Here is a 17,766-nt window from a genome sequence, read left to right as displayed (position 1 = left end):
CTACACCGAAACGTCGCACTCATTGCAATAAAGAAGTTGACAATCCATAGAACTTAGTTTTCCCTGTATTTAATTAGGGGCAATTCTAACTCATCTTTAGACACAATAATTGTTTTTAATAAATTCATGCTAAAACGGCAGGGAAAGCAACAACGCACGATTTCATGGGGCATTGATTCAGTTATCATTGTCATTTAAATTATTACCAGTACATTTATATAATTGATATCAGTATGTTTTGAGGACTGGGTATGTTCGATTTAAATATTTGTTCCATGTATTGTTTCATTTTAAATGAATTACACTGAAAGATTTCCTAATTTATTTCATAGTTTCTTTAAAATGTACTACAGTCAAAATACATCCCTTTGAAAGTGATATCTGGTACTTCAAAGCAGGGATTTGAAAGGTATATTTGCTTTAGAAACCGCAGGTTATACAGACAAACGTAAATCTGGATATTTAGCTACCTTCTGACCTCGGCTTCACAGATCATCCTTTCTTCAAGTGGATGTTTAGTGTCATGTTGTACGACTTACTAACTGTACAAATACACATGAAATCAACGCCACTCCGTGTTTGAAATGTAATGTGACATGAACAATAGTTTGGCGAATTGTACAACCGCCAAGAAAGAGTAATATGTTCTCTTTGCTTTGTGTCTCATTAAGCCTCGACGATCAGATTTCACATTTCAGTAGGTTGGGATGTGAGGGTATTAGCAAAGTGAACAAGTATTTAGTCTGGAGGGAGGTCTGTGTTTGAGAAAAATGTCACTTATAAAAAAAGAATAGTATCGGTTTGAAGGAAAATACCATGATTCAATCTGAATGAAAGTCTGTTATAGACATAACAGATACTATTTGGCTAATTTGGTTGGCATTTGCCCAAATGTACACTGGCGTTAAAAGAGAGTATGTGTGTCAGTGTTGGTACTATATTTCACACGCATTCATATATATCTTGCAAATAAAAACTTTGTTCAGGGTTATGTATAAGAAAAGTAATATTTTGAACAGTATCTTAATGTGTAGCACTTACAAATCACGCTGAACATATCAGCTGAAAAGTTAAAAAAATGCCAAAAATAAAAATAATGTGAAAAATCAGATGTAAGAAAATTAGCACAGTAATCCAATTACTGAATCTAATTTCCAGCTACTGGTATTAGTAGGATAAAGGTGCTTTATAATTTGACTATCACACTCATAGCATATTCCATTAAGTACTATATGGAGGTGGGAGTTAACTTCAGTGTGCTAACTTGAAAACAATTGTACTTGTCAACATAATAATACGAACGTGCAGCGCCAGCATTTTACCTTTATGCTATACAGGACTGCACTATCACGTAACACGGAGTGCTATACCTCATTACAAAACATTAACACACTGAAATGGTGATGCATGTTAAAAATATTAACAAACTCGCTGAAACATAGGTACAATGTTTATATGAATTTATTGTCCCCAAAGCTTTGATCAGCTCATCGTCTCACCCAGGCGCACATCCGTCTTACTGGGGTTAGTACAGTTCATTGACGTTTGGAACACACTCTTGCCCGAGCAAACTCGCGTGAAATGATTTATTATATACAAATATCGGCATGCAATATTTGTTTTAGGGTTATATATCTTCCCCCTTGCTGCCGTCTTTCATATCACACACAGCGTGGTCAGAAAGAATATGTTCCAGTTTAGAAACTAAAAGACCGCAGATTTAACATTTTGAATCTAATGTAAACTTAAGCGTCCACTGTTTTCCAAACAGTTCAGCAATAAGCCATTAATTTAAGTGTGGACCTCGTTAATAATTTAGCAATGGCATTATTATTGCGTTGTGTTTGCTGATTGTATCAAGAGGAAGTGATATTTATTATGTCAAGTGTGTTACGAGTTGGACACTTTACCCACTTGAGGAATTGTGCAATGGGATTTGTAATGATTTCACAAACACGTGAAAATTTATGTATAACTATATTGCGCATTTCCACGTGAATCCAAACGGCAAAGAATAGATAAATCAGCACATACACCTGATGGACAAACGATGTACATTTTGGAAGTTAGGCACCATCATTGACAGATTGGATGTGAAATATATCAACTCTTTGATTGTTTTGATGTTGAGGTAATACATGCCTTCAATTAACCTAATGATACAGAGGTTATTTAATGCATACGTGAGTTATTCCCAATGTGACAGATATCGCTACTGTAGCTAGACTAATGTCTCTGTTAGTTATATGGTTATCGCTAACGATCTGTTTCACACACTCCTCTGAAAGTGGACCCAGGCCAGTCTAACCGAGGTGAGACAAGCGCTCGTCGAGAGACTAGCCTAACACACGCTCCAAGCTTCAACGGAGTCCTGTTGTGACAATATAGTGTAGCAAGGGGACTCTCTTGCACGGCTCCCATGTCTCAAATTCCTTGGCTATTTTTCCATGAATATTAACAACTGTCTGCGAGCACAAAGCCGGGTATATGCAGTGTATCGATATCAATGATTTCGAATCGAGATATCGGCTTTTTCAGCCGGGACTGTTTATAAAACGGCGGGGAGGTGCCTTCTGGACACGAAGCCTCTGCCTTCAGAAGGGTGACATCAGGAAGCCGCTTTCTAGTTCGAGTGCTGAAGTTCCTCTGTGACGATGGGTGTCTGTGAGCAGTTGTACAACATGCTGGCTCTCGTAGTGTTGCTGTTACCTTTATGTACAGCGGAACTAGTGGGCATCAGTGCATATTATGGTAAAATAGTAGACAGACATAATGAAATCAGAAGAGAAGTTGGCGCTTCCGACATGCGGGAAATGGTAAGAAAACTTTACATAAATTGAACATGGTATATTACCCAATATTCTTCTATCTGAAACAAACTGTTGTCTATCCTTAACTGCTTGTATATATACTGACAGAAACAAATAAGGGAACACATAACTAGATAAGTGTTCCTTTATTCGTATCCAGGTTTCTTCAGAAGCAGTGTATTGCACTGTTTTGACAAAAAACAGAGAATAAGTAAAGGAACACTGCGATTGAGAGGCGTTCCCGTATTTGTTTCCCTCAGTATATATATACATGTACAAATGTATAAAACAGGTTTGGAACTTTATCACTCAGTATAGTCATATTTTAAAAAAAGCCATGTTGTCATGAGTTATGTGATGATCATCTAACAGAGCCGAGAGTACTTCGCTCATGTCTGGCTGATTGGCTTGTGACAATTTATGACACCGCACATGTCGCGCGTTGTCGGTAGACTTTATTCAGTGACAGTGGTGACCTAAAAGGTAGACGTATTTTCATGACTACATATCCCATGAGGCTGGATAACAGCTGCTAAGCATCAACGCTGACGATTTGTTAACAAATACGGTTCCTATGCTCTGTGTTCCATCTTGAATAATACACAAATTACCACGTGCGTTATGTGATGTAAAACAAACACAGTTATACTATATTCCCGTGATAAAAATAACATAAAATGTGTTTTATTTAACACATGATGAAGTTTAAACATTTATCTGTGAATATTAGCATAAATGTCCTTTTCAGTCAAAGTGCATTCTTGATTCTGTTTTGTCTGAGTAAGCAAATTGGAAACCCGCTGACTTCATGCCTTAGACGGGAGTACTGATGTGAACTGGGACAATGATCTTTTCCCTGTTGACTACAGTACATAAAGGACACAGTGTTAAGATACCACTATGTTATCTGATCGGCCCGCGCGTCAGTCTGTGTGATACTGACGTGGTTTGGGTGTCTGCATGACAAGTGACAGGTAACAACCTCAACTGTATATGTGCAGATGTAGATTTCACGTAACCACACACTTGAGAATGACACACCGTGGTACATTTCACGTTAGGGGCAACTCAAACCTTACCGCAAGCTATAATTGCATCTGCCATGGTGTTACCTACCAAGAAGTGAGCTGCATGAAGCTGTCACACCCACTCAAGTAACACATGTGTATTACAACGCATCCCCGCATGGACACGATAATAACATATATATGAAATACATGCTTCAAGGACGGTGATATTTTGGTTGTCAAGAAACCGTAATAGATATGTGTTCTCCACTGCCTAATTTATCGCCTTACTATATACAATATCCACAGAATATTATGTTTCAAATTATCATATTTTATGATTAGGTAAGTTGTCGACCGAAATATTGTTTTGGCATTCCTTGTTAAATATGTATGTAATTATTCTGTCAGTATACTGTAGTATTTCATGTGTACTAGGCATTCAGGTATAACCAGGTGATACGACACACGATTCCAACATCAACATCAAATTTTACTCTAAAGTTACTGATTCGAAAATATTACTCTATTTACAAACAGATAGATTAAATGTACTCAATAATCTATTTAGTCATTTATTATTCATATGTTAAAGGCTAAATAATATATGATGTCGCCTCACTAGCTACGTACATGGACACAGTTTGACCCTATCTTAGCAAACATTGTGATTATCATCGCAACATAACAGCTGACTGTTTATAAATATCGGATTTCCCGACATATAAAAATGATGGTTCGTAAAAATATGCTGTCATCAAAGATTTTGTACGTATCATAATCACAAACAATGTACATGGTCTTGTTGATCCAGGTGCGACGTCTGAGTCTCACTAGTTCCACGGTGGTATTCATTTTACGTTGTCTTTGTCTGTATAATGTTCACAATATGTCCCAAGTGTTACTAACCGACACAGTAACATGTATATGTGTACATACATTATATAATTCTGTAGCATAAATCTCGTTTCCTGAGTAATGTTCACTTCCTGACACAGTTTCGTGTAACGTTATTAACTAGTTGTAAAACGGTTCTTATTATGAGTTCAGATAATAGTAATATGTGTAGTCATAATGTCAGGTAGTCCAGCAAACACGCTGTTTATATCCACTAATCTGATTTCAATCTACAATTTCTATCAATACATTGTGTGCATCAGAACGCCTTGTCTTGAAATAAGCATTATGTGAGGAATAATTCAAAGTGTCACTAATACTAAGGATCCAAGTCTGTACCCCCAGTTCCATGATGGAACTGATGCCTGATGGAAATGTGAGTCTCAATTGCACAAAAACGGATAGAAACCAGATATATTTCAAGTGAGAAACTTAAACCGTGACAACACTTCTTACTTTTACATGTTATATATGTGTTAAAGAATTAGTTCCTTTCATGTTTAATCAAGATGTACACGTCTTCATTATCCAACCTAACGCAAGGTATCACATCATTGCCACCAGTGGAGGTCAGGGTTTGTCTGCACATAAATCCAAGCTGACGAAAAGGTACACTCTTCTTAGAACACTACCATGGAGCAAAGCAAAAAAGTAGTGAAAACGAATATGGTATAATTATACTTAGAGCATGAGGTGAACCGACATTATAGACAAAGTTTTACCTAAATGTATAGCCTTCGTACCATACCATGAAAAAGAATATCATGTAACATCGCTATGAGCTGTGATGTCAATGACAAGTAGGTAGTCAGAGATGCCTTACAGACTCCTCAACGTATCATTTTGTTTCACGCGGGAGACGGACAACGGAAACGACCATTAGACACAGGATAAATACAGTCCGATATATATCTGGAACTGGACTACTAGCACACGCTATGTAACAATAGACCTGCCTTGAAGGCGCTAATATCATTACTGTAAGACCCTCCGGAGGGAGGAGGCAGATACCTTGACTAATGGGTTTATCCTTGTGTATTGGCCTACATCAGACAGGCGAAAGGCAATACAACGGGAACCCCCGGTTGCCCGCGTTGATGGCTCATGTTGTGGAATGCAACAACAACTCCATACTTTTGTTGCATGTTTGTTGGAAATAATCTCAGCATATCCTCGTCTGCACGAATTTGTTGAAATGTTAAGCTGAGAAATGGGGAGTTACTTGTTCGGGAGTTAGCTGAGTGTCACATAACACTGTTAACAGCTTAACTCTGTTGTATGATTTTGACACTTTCAATCAAGGCTTCATTACATGCAGTTATATGTGGATAAAAAATAGCAATATCACTGCTCGGGTAATAAGTTAATTCATGCATAAACATGAAACGGAAAAAGAACAGGCGTACATGTCTTTTGTTTTCGTGACAAAGCGACGTCTCACTGACCTTTTGAAATAACGTTATTGTGTCAGCTGAATTACTAATATGATTATGCAACTGTTTTAAGTGAATGGGTAATGCAAATATTCAAGATCAGTTGTAGCTAACATTGCATGTAAGGAACAATGTGACCGCAGATACCACACATAGGGTCTAATGTAGGAGACCGGGGTCAAGGTCAAGAGACCTTCCGGTTAGATAAAGAACTACTTCGAGATGATTGTTGCTCAATGGACATTTCCGTCATTAGACTTAATGGTGAATGAAATGCCGTATTGCAGACTGTGTGTAAGATATGGTAGTACAACATTTTGCATTCAGTGACAACTGAAATCTGTTAAAGGTCACATGCAACCTAAAACACAACTTTGCAGATTCTGATACCTTTCGGTATGGACTTACAGAAATAAATCATCAAAAATGCAAATTCAACTTGTAAAGTTGGAAAATAACGCGATGAAAAAACCCGCGCGAAATCGTATTTCAAACGATTCACTAACTTTCCTCCAGCACTTGGGGGAATTGAAGTGGTTTCAACAGCTGGGCTGCGCTCATAGCACATGCGCAGTGAAATAGGTTCGCGGAGTTTGGAAGCGGGTTGTCCGGTGAATTCGGTGGTGGCTTTGGTGAGAGCTATTTTTCTAATGTTTTGATGATATTTCACAGGCGCGAGCTTTTTATATGTTATTACAGTAGATTACCGATTTAACTGTTTATATAATTTCATTTGTCTATTCTCCACACGTTCTTCTTACCGAGTCACTTTCTCAGTTCGATACTTAAAAGCAATGTCATTATTTAGCGTTGACAGAATTTTTAACTGTGATATAGATATGTCGCTGTCACAGACAAAACTCAATGTCTTGTTTTATTGACACCTGTGTGTCTGCCTGCCTGTCTGCTAATGACCATATTCAATACACAATTTCAATCACTGACCACATGCAATTTGAACTTAACACCTATCAGGCTATACACCATAAACAAAACGCATTGATTTATGGCCCGAGTTCGGTCTCTGTCACATTATGTAATTACACAGACAGGCAGGTGTGATACTTGTACACATGACATGTTATGATGTCTGTTGATTGCAAAATGTTATACACAAAAAATGAGCATGTATTTACAAAACCCAACATCTCTATATAATACACACACAATGAGCCGTGAGCATCGGCAAATGAACCAGCCGTTACACTTGAGTGCACAACCACCCGCACTGACTGGGTTCGGTATCCCGGCTGCTTCGTTTCTTGGGAAGTACACCCAAGTACAAAATATTGCACTTTTGATTTGCGATTGTACGCTTATAATTTTGTTTTTATGTTTTTTTCATAACCAGCAATGTATATTATATGTCATGAATAAGTGATAATTGTGTTTTAATTATGTTTGATTTTTTGGTTGCATGTGACCTTTAATGTCCGTATATATTCATACCAGATTAAAGTCAGTTAAACACAGTCCTAAACCCTTTTCTATATGTGCTGGTGGAATCAGTACACAGGTAGACTTGGCACATGTGTACCGATAACCAGGTTATCTCTCTATGACGTGACAGTTCATTTGTCACACACACAGACAATGGTAATCTTCTCTGTCTGTCACTGAGTCGATGATCCTGTTCACTGTCAGACCTCATGAGATAAACCCAGCTGTGTCAGCCTGTGAATGGCCACTGACTTCAGGTCAGGACAAATGAACAGTGCAGGGGTTTAGCTGAAAGCGTAAATATAGCAGCAGTCCCAGCCGGAACTATGGTTGACAAGCTGACGGAGCTGATTACACAACTGATAATTTATGCAACACTCAAATGATTGAAGAAGAACCTTTACCTTTTAAAACAGGCCTATCTGTAATTCAACACCAAGTCTCCATGGGGTGTTTTCGTAGACAGTGCTTTAAATGTTTGTATTTTGTTCGTGGGAAGAACAATGTCGTGTCTCCAGTTCTAACCACATACAGCACGTTACTACCTTCACTTCATGTTTTCATATCTTGTACAAATGTTGCATTTTCCTATTAGATAAAAGGCATGCCACATGAAATACTGCATAACCAGGGAACATGTCATGTACCGGTGAATGTAACCTGTTACCACAGTCAGGTGTGGTATTATGTAGTGTTGCTTCTCCTGGACGCTGTCCACATAGCTGAACAACAACGCACAGGGCACGGAGACATGTGCACGGTCATTAGCCATGTACACCATTCAGTATGGACATTCGTGAAGAATGTAAAAAAACATTTGACCACAGGTGCCCCTTTCCCCTCGTGTTCAGATAAAATTACGTCCATTGTGTTTACTGTATGCTGTGGTCAGTCAGGTGACAGTCTGGGTGACGGTAACTACTGGACACATTTCCCAAACATTGTTTAAACAAGCAGACAAGTATCAATGTTCAGGCCACATTAGTGTTTATGCTGGATAACGTCAGGGTTAGATATAACACCCTAAGCATAGTCACGCGGGACAAGCACTGTGATATTGTACAAAATAGTCTGTCATACATCTGAACCAGTCATGTCGCCTGTGGGGGGCGGAGGGGGTGGTGTTGTGGTTTAGTGGTTAAAGCGTTTGCTCGTCACGCTGAAGACCCGGGTTCGATTCCTCACATAGGTACAGTGTGTGAAGCCCATTTCTGGTGTCCCCCGCCGTGATACTGCTGGAATATTGATAAAAGCAGTGTAAAACCACACTCACTCACTCATGTCGCATACGCCTATGTTTTAATTGTTTGACTGGAACAGTAATTAACTATACTCTTCCATAGCGTGTTACGACTGAACCAAACTGAGGGGCGTCAGAAAGTGTATCGTGTTTGTTTTTAATGCAGTTGAAAATATGTTGTTGGATTTGATTATGTCTATTAATCATCATTCATTCCTGCACCAGCTTGTAAAAACGTATCTGTGGTTGGATAATTGACTCAATTAAGATTGGGGTAAGAATGATCTGACATGTGTAAGTCCAATGAAATCCTATTCATCGATGGATTAGTTCGTAAATATAAAGAAACCTAATTCACATGTCAAGGTTTTGCAGTATTTCAAACATTTGTTTATCAAATCCCTAAGCCATGACTGTAAGCGAAGTAGATGCATATGTATGCATGATGTGTCGCCCATATACACATGCCAATAATGGTTGTCACCCCCCTCCCCACCCCAATCCCACACACCCTCTCCAATAAAAGAAATTGAAGGGGGTGACAACCATTATTGGCTAATATACTAGGCTAATATATATAGACTGCAATAGACAGACAAACACAATATGCTGGGGATGGTTACAACAATTTAAATTAAGGTACCGTGTTTCTTGCACAATAATAATGCTATATACATCAGCTCCAGATATCACGAAGAAAGATATTACAAACTTTCTGATCACTTAGAAGCGAACATGGTCTAAACGAACAACTGTTTCAAATATCTATAATGCAATAAGTTGCGGGGTTACAAATACGATATTTAACAATGTACATGTATAAGAACATTAAGAGCAGTTATAGGTGTCCCAGCACACTCGTGTCCCCATGATACATGGTTTCTTTAGTCTTGCTTTCACCCGTGAAGATCCGGTTAGAATTGATCTTCAGTAACCCATGCTTGTCGTAAGAAGCGACTATCTTGATCAGGTGGTCAGGCTCGCTGACTTGGTTGACACATGTCGTGGGTTCCCGATTGCGTACTAGATCGATGCTCATGCTGTTGATCACTGGATTGTCTTTTCCAGGCTCTATTATTTAACAGACCGGTGTCATATAGCTGGAATATTGCTGAGTGCGGCGTAAAACTAAACTCACTCACTCACTAATCTTGCTTTCACCATTTGCAGGTGTGGGATGACGGCCTCTCCAAGGCTGCTGAGAACTGGGTGAAGAGTTGCCGATATGAGCGCGCTCCCTCCTACATCACCGACTGTGGCCAGAACCTGTACTATGCAAACCACCTCGTTCAAACGTGGAATGGAATTGATCGGACCGTCCGCAAGGCCATCGCGACGTGGGATGGTGATAAAGCCTACTTCCGGTATGGAAAAGACTGTGGCAGTGCGTGCGCGTACTCGCAGGTAGGTAGATGCATGTGCTACACTTACAAGGGGCGATAAGAAAGTGATGAGCCTAATTATATTCTCGATGTCCAATGTTTGAAAAGCTTCTATTTTATTAGGAAAGAATCAATCATTAGCAAAGCCATATCCAAAATTTCACAAATGGGTAATGTGGTTAACGAGATATTAGTCATCGCAACACATTGAGGTATAATATTTGTAAAATAATTGCAGAAAATGAAAAACGAGATGTCATTTGGTACCTCTTGGATAATGATATGCCCTCAGATAAAATCATATCAAATATGTTCAGTATGGTATTGGATGACTTCCAGTCATAATCAACACTCAAAGATCGGGATTGCTTGATTTAGATTTAGACGGGGGCTGTTTCTTTAAGGTCACCCCCATTTTAGTCTTTCAAAAACATTGTGTCCAGATGTTTAAGCTGGCACTGTTTACAATATATTGAGAGCTGACACTTGAGTGACCATTCAGTATTTAGTTTGAACCTTTGGCATCATGTATGAATAGTGAAAACATTGGAATATGTTATGTCCTTATGATTATGTCATCTGGAAGGGGGTGGGTAGTGTCTACAAAACAAGCCTTTTCAGCACATGAAGGGGGAGTCACTGTATTTAGCGATTGCACATGTAGTATCTTATGGCCTTTTTATATACTTTAATGTCTAAGTCTGAGTCTAGCGGACTTCTACCTATCTCAAACGCACACAAATGTTTCTTGCATATTTTGTTTCCTGAAGTTCACGATGCAAATCAAACAAAATGGGGATCGTGAGGGTGGAACATACCAAAACCAATTTGCTAGAGGTTGACAGATAATATGTAGAAAAATAAAACATAAAAACAGCTGTATTTGTATCATTTTCTGTGCGAGGCTCACTACTTTTTGAAAGCCTCTCGTAAATCGGTTCTTAATTTACAACTTATGAGAGAATATCATATTATAGGCAGCATTTTCCTTGATTCAACTCATTTTCACTCACATTGCTCTAATAATTTGAGGTGATATGTTTGACGATGAGATCATGTGATAGTCTTCAATTGTCTGTTCTAAGTCGAACGCAAAAAGATTGTGGACTAAAACAACATCGGAATTGCTCTGCATTTGTACGTACGATCTTCATGCGTCGCCAACCTTTAGGAATCGAAAATGTGTCAATCTGGTGTCCTCGGTTCGTTGTTTAACACCACAGTCAGCATTATTCCAGCTATATGGCGGCGCTCTGTAAATAATCGAGCCTTGACCAGACAATCCAGTGATCAACTGCATGAGCATCGGTCTACGCAATTTGGATATGATCCCGCCAGAATGGGCTAGGCATATTCTTCTGGGGACATAGGGCCATTATAAGTAGTTTGATATCCGTTTAATCACAACATTTTAAACTTCTTTATATCCAGAAAAAATGAATCCCCAAATATGATCCTTACTCGTAAATTCCATCGCTGTGGTATATATACGTACGTCTGCTGTTACTTTTATTCAACGTTTTTCATATGTGTACAATGTTGTTCAGAACGACCATAGAAAACAAACTGTTGTAGAGATCTATACATTTATCGTTCTTCCTTCTACAGGTGGTGTGGTCCACCTCCACCAGGGTCGGGTGTGCTATGAACAGATGCTACCGGATGCAGGCTGGCGCTTATGAGAAGCGTTACACGACGCTCTTTGCTTGCTTTTATTCCCCAAAGTGAGTGTTTTCAGTTGCATTAACTACAGCATGGTACAATGTTTGAAGTTTTTTAGGAAGTTTGAAGCGTCCATTAAGCGTGAAATTATATCGGCAGGACATGACCCTACACAAAGTGGTGAGAGGATACAAAAAGCCTCAAAAACAGGCGCTATGCTTTCCGTCCTTCAGGCCGAGTTAACACATTTCACATAAAGTTGCTATGGATGTTGTTAAAATGTTTTCGTTTATATTTTAGAATTTGAGACAGGTACTATCCTTGAAAATGATGTATTTTTTAATGTTTACAGTCTAGACGCCTAGTGTTTTGAGTACAAAATGTTAAATCGATTGCCAAAAACTGTCCAGACTTAGATATTCTATAACGTCGATTATTGACATTCCCTATTAAAAAGAATCGAGGTGCCGTGCGGCAAATTAGTAATGGACTCTGTAATACCAGACAAGCAAAGGATTCAGACGTATTCTCGGAAATATTTAGTCAAAGCTGTCTGTCACACAGAGAAATGTTCATCACTGTAATCAGACCTAAAGACAGTTTTTGTGTGTAACAGTAGACACAATGAGAAATGCTTATGATGTGTACCTCAGGGTGACTGGGGAAGGCATTAGTATACAATGCTACAGGAGATTATAAGGCGTCTTCCTAACTTGGAAAACATCTCAGGTCCTCGACTCTCTGACATAAATAAATAAATCTGGGAGGTACTGTGCGGTTTACCAACGGTTAGTCGATCTAGCGAAGTGACTTATACCAAAGGTGTGGAGGACTGAGTTGAGACAATAAACTCGGTGTTTTCGGCAAGGATATGTAGTTATTCCTGTGTTGGTTTTATGGCTTGTATTTATTTCTATGATCCGTCAGATACACACATCGTTCACAGTCCGTGACAATTCATTAACGCGAAATAAAATTCATATTCCGAGGCAAACTGTTACAAGGCAATTTTGAAAAAGATTTTCGAGCACTATAAAGATGGAGCATCTTACTGCATACATTGAGTTAAGAGTTTGGGTAAACAAGGCTTCGTCGTGAATCCAGCTCACGTCTCTCTAATCAGACATGGAACAGATCCAGGGTTTATATTACAATAGCATGTCGCCATGTAAGCGACTTGCCGCTTATGTCAAAAGAATTATACATATTCTGTGGCATTCTATTCTATCACATTTACTCCAGGTATGATATTATGTCATAAACATGACAAGACATATCTGAAATGGGCTTCGAACCCAGGCCTTCGTCGTATCGAACGGGCGCTTTAACCAGTTGACTACCCCACTGCCACTTTGGTACAAGATCAGTGAACGAAATGATGTGATCAATCAAAAGCAGAGAACACCATATCCATTAATTATGAACAGTCCCTAAGTAACAAAACTGGCGTTCTACTTATATCTTATAGCCGATGAGTAAGTGGTCATGCTTGTTGAATGTTAACTGACGACATTATAATACGGAAATGAGATGCATCCACAAACAATGAAGTCAAAGATCACTTACATAACTCAAGGAGACGTAGACAATGGCCAGTGTTTTTATAAACTACGTAAGTCCGATGTCAATGTTTCAGTGGGAATGATAACACGTGTATGATTCAAGTGTACTAATGTGGAGTATTGCTATTTTCAGGGGTGAAATGACAAATGATTTCCCCTATACCCCTGGCTTGGCGTGTACCAACTGCCCTCTGGGGTCGATGTGTGAAGCTGGTCTGTGTAGTAAGTATTCTTTCCAAGTTTATCTTCCCAAAGTGAATTCTCCAGAAGACAGTTACATACCTGCATACCGAACACGCGTACTACTAACTGGATGACAAAACGAACATTTTTTTCAAGTTCCGAGCACTTGCTGATATGTTGGTCGAAATGCAAATAGCAAACTAGCGTTATAACGAATTAAGTTATTGGTCCTTTTGAATTCGTTATAATAATTTTCTGTATATTTATAAAACGAGTTATATCGCCAAGGCCAGGATGTACCTCACAACGAAATACAGTTGATACAACGTTGTTGTTAAAGAGATACAGACCTTGCAAGCTCAGAACATACTCGGACCTGAAGTCGCTCCCGGGGGTAGTGGAGTGGACAACGTTCCAGTGAGGGTGCCCGCCATTGAACCGCCTGTTGTTCCATCGGTCTGCTTTGGTGAGTACACCAGTCCTAGTCTCATAGTCCATTACAAACTTACACGCTTCATGTAGTACTTTCACATTTAATCCCGGCCAAACAGCCACGCCTTTCCAGATAACAGACAGACCGATAATTTATTTAAGTCTCACATCACAAGTATATGCTATGAGTATATGATAATTGGATGGTTGTCGGGTATTCTACTTGGAGAATTAAGATTCCGTATGCAGTGTTTCTTGCGTCACTTAGTCATTTTTTGTATATAGCTTTTCTCTTATCCAGCCAATATGACAACCCAAGAAGTGCACTTTATCCTGCTCGTCACAAACAACCTGAGAGCCAAAGATTCGGCTTATCCAGTGGTATGTACACAGACTCCATATTCGCATGATCTTCATGTTAGTTTAGAACCTCATCTAAAACAGATTAACACTGGTATCCACAGGCATGTGGGATTGTTAAAACACGTATAATTTGTAAAAATGTTATACTTGGGATTATACTTCCTTAGTTATTGGAATCCTGACATTGGTTGACTGGGTTAGGACATCGCCGACTTTGACAATTTGGTGCCCTATTTTTATAGTTTCAAGCCTCCAAAGTACTAGAATTTGTACTTTAATAAGAAGATTTAATGTCAGATTCAATATACGTTACATTTGAGCACTCTCTAAAAAAGCATTGTGTGTTTATGTATAACATATCGCTACACTGGAGGTTTGTCCGTTACAACACAGGAGGGAGACTTCAGGTCAGGTCACGAAGAAGTTGCCTTAACTGTTTTAAGATGTGTGTTCCATGCTACTCGGTTGATCCATTAACACACGGTGGAGATGCTGACATATAAAGTATGTGTGAGTATTTATTTGGAGCAACTTGTGATATATCCTTGTATTATTGGCTTGTGTTTGACGTAGACATTCTTGTTACAGACTTGGAGTGATGAGCTGGAGCAATGGGCGAACTACGTCATCCGCTGCGACATTGAATACCCAGGACCCCGCACTGCCTACACCAACTTTGGGAAAACAGGCGCAGTAAGTTAATCCTGTCTACGGAAACTCCCGTTTCTCTCTTGAAAAGTATATACTGTTATCCCGTTTCTCACTCGGAAACTTCAAGCTTAGGAATAGTTATATATAATAATAATATGAATGTTGTTTAGAGATACCCGTCTCCCAGTCCGAAAACGCTTAGAAATACTGTATCGCTGTGCATGAGGTTTGGAGATAAATGTTGCTCATTTTCGAGGCGCTTGTTCGGGTATACTATAAACTATGGTTGTTGAGAGATACCGGTTTCTCAGTCCATAATCCGCCAGCTAAGGCATACTGTATCACTATAAAACTCATTTTAGCGATACTCTGAAGCCGCTAGCTTTAGAATTTTGTATATCTATGGAGGAAGTCTAGAGATACCCGTTTCACACTCTGTAATAGCTTAGAGGGACTAAATCGCTTTAAACTTTTTAACGGACACCCCTTTCTCACAACCGCCAGTTTTGGAATACTTCATAACTATGAGCCTGTCGCCATGTCATGATAGGCACCACAAAATAGTTACCTATTTCTAATGCAAAAGAGGTTAACGACAAAATGCTTACCCGCTTTTAACACCTGGTATCATGACTCATTGTCAAATGGACACTCTAAGCGTTTTCACCTAGTGTGCTAATTCTGAATCACCAAGAACGTGATTAAGAGATATCGATGTCTCACTTTGGTTTTGGAATACTTCATAACTATGAGCCTGTCGCCATGTCATGATAGGCACCACAAAATAGTTACCTATTTCTAATGCAAAAGATAGGTGGGTGTTAACGATGGGGCAATGACATGCTTACCCTCTTCGTTAACACCTGGTATCATGACTCATTGTCAAATGTAATTTTCACAGCTATTTTCTACTCTAAGCGTTTTCACTAATTGCTAGTGTGCTAATTCTGAATCACCAAGAACGTGATTAAGAGATATCGATGTCTCACTTTGGAAACACTTATATAGGCTACTGTGTAAATATATATGTATTTGTGAGCACTGGAATGTGTTTGGGCGGATTATCGAGACTGGTTGCTCTCTGGCGATCATATTGTTCAATTTATGTCAATTTATATGATTTATTATTATATTTACATTTCTAACTTTGAAACTGCTAAATGTACTCTAACTCTACCAACCTTGCAAAATTGTCCGTGTAAGTAACTTCGATTTGTTGATTTTTTATGAGAATGTTTGTGTCCACAGACGAACCCCCTGTACCAGCTGGTGTATGAGTGGGGGGACGAGGGCAGCAACACAGTAACCACGCTGTTGACAGCGGGGTGTCGGACACCAGACGACGTTGCAACATGCAACCACAACACCAATGTAAGCATTTCATCTGTCAGATTTAATGTATCGCAAACATAATATATATTTAGGCATGGGGTTCGAATCACCGTTTGGACAATAACTTTTGGAAATAAAAAGCTAGACTTTTGCAATCATACATTGTTTTTCTATGTTATGATTAACATACACTTCGAATTGAACGAAGTCGGTGAAGAAATATAGACTTTAGAAAAGTCTACTGCTACACTATGATATAGAATACACTAAATACTAGTGTAGCGGTAGAATGTTCGGAAGTTTCCTGTGTATTGAGGCATGTTGGCGTCGTTGAGGAACCACTTGTTTCCGTACATGTGTTGTTAGTGAGTGAGTGAGTTAAGTTTTACGCTGCACTCAGCAATATTCCAACTACATGGCGGCGGTCTGTAAATAATCGAGTCTGGACCAGACAATCCAGTGATCAATAGCATGAGCATCGATCTCATGTGTTGTTAAATTCGTAGAGTATACTACAACACAGTACATTTGGAACTTCAATCAGCATAAGAATTTGTTCAAAAGTGTTTGTTTTAGACAAATATTATATTTGTATACATTAACTTAGGAATAATTATACTCGAACAAACGGCGTCATATGAGCGAAATATTCTCAAGGACGACGTTAAATCCAATTTCATCTCACCTATACTCGAACACTGGTATATGATTAAAGTTCCTTTACACTTTAACATAGTTCAATGTTTTCATTTATTTGCAGCTGATGGCGACAACCAACACACGTATGGGCTGTGCAGCCTGCGTGTGTGGTCTCCAACGACAGCTCACCTGCATATATGACTCCCAGGCTGTATGAATGTGAAATCTTCCCAACCATTCCATATGTCGACAGACACATCTACTAACACTACCGACCACAGCAGCGGAGGTTGATCGGCCGTAGAAAGAAAGGGATTGTTTAGTACTGACAGATCGCCTCTGTGTAAAAACCAACCGTAATTGATAACTTTTTAAAAAGTTCAACGTGACAGCAATTAAGCCTTACTATTAGCAGTGAAATATATCAACATGAAATAGTATAATCATTAAAAAATCAGTTATCTCGTTTGGTTTTAAACCGCGGTGACTAATACTTTCAAAAAGCATATTTATATTCATTTATGCAAATGTGTGACGTTTTTGAACTTTTTGAAATATCAATTTTTCAAACAAATCCTGAATTCCAGCTGAAAGATGATTTAGTCGTTAATCACAAACATTCACCTACCTCACTTTCCTGCATGTAAATGTACACTGGACGGACACATCCCCAGGGTATAACGACAACCTCAAGGTCACTGCAGTCTATCTTGATACCGGTTACAGAACAGTC

The 17,766-nt window shown here is 39.0% G+C and overlaps 1 protein-coding gene across 1 annotated transcript; it reads left to right on the top strand.

Annotated features, from left to right (window-relative positions):
- Positions 1 to 2,129: 2,129 nt before the first annotated feature.
- LOC124277960 lies at positions 2,130 to 17,530 on the top strand. The gene is made up of 9 exons (XM_046713681.1): positions 2,130 to 2,816; positions 9,998 to 10,231; positions 11,818 to 11,933; positions 13,567 to 13,655; positions 13,957 to 14,082; positions 14,350 to 14,429; positions 15,000 to 15,104; positions 16,311 to 16,433; positions 17,155 to 17,530. The coding sequence occupies exons 1-9, from the start codon at positions 2,655 to 2,657 to the stop codon at positions 17,248 to 17,250; spliced, it is 1,131 nt and encodes a 376-aa protein (XP_046569637.1). The 5' UTR covers positions 2,130 to 2,654; the 3' UTR covers positions 17,251 to 17,530.
- Positions 17,531 to 17,766: the final 236 nt, after the last annotated feature.

This window comes from Haliotis rubra, unplaced genomic scaffold (assembly GCF_003918875.1).
Source record: "Haliotis rubra isolate DU_JTF1 unplaced genomic scaffold, ASM391887v1 Scf23, whole genome shotgun sequence".
Taxonomy (NCBI): domain Eukaryota; kingdom Metazoa; phylum Mollusca; class Gastropoda; order Lepetellida; family Haliotidae; genus Haliotis; species Haliotis rubra.
This window is presented reverse-complemented; position numbering and strand designations above follow the sequence as displayed.

What these genes read in the sequence shown, in the direction of transcription:
- LOC124277960 (XM_046713681.1), top strand. Translation starts at nt 2,655, where the DNA reads ATGGGTGTCTGTGAGCAGTTGTACAACATGCTGGCTCTCGTAGTGTTG. An exon ending in CTTCCGACATGCGGGAAATG is followed by an intron (nt 2,817 to 9,997) that starts GTAAGAAAACTT and finishes CACCATTTGCAG; the next exon opens with GTGTGGGATGACGGCCTCTC. An exon ending in GCTTGCTTTTATTCCCCAAA is followed by an intron (nt 11,934 to 13,566) that starts GTGAGTGTTTTC and finishes TGCTATTTTCAG; the next exon opens with GGGTGAAATGACAAATGATT.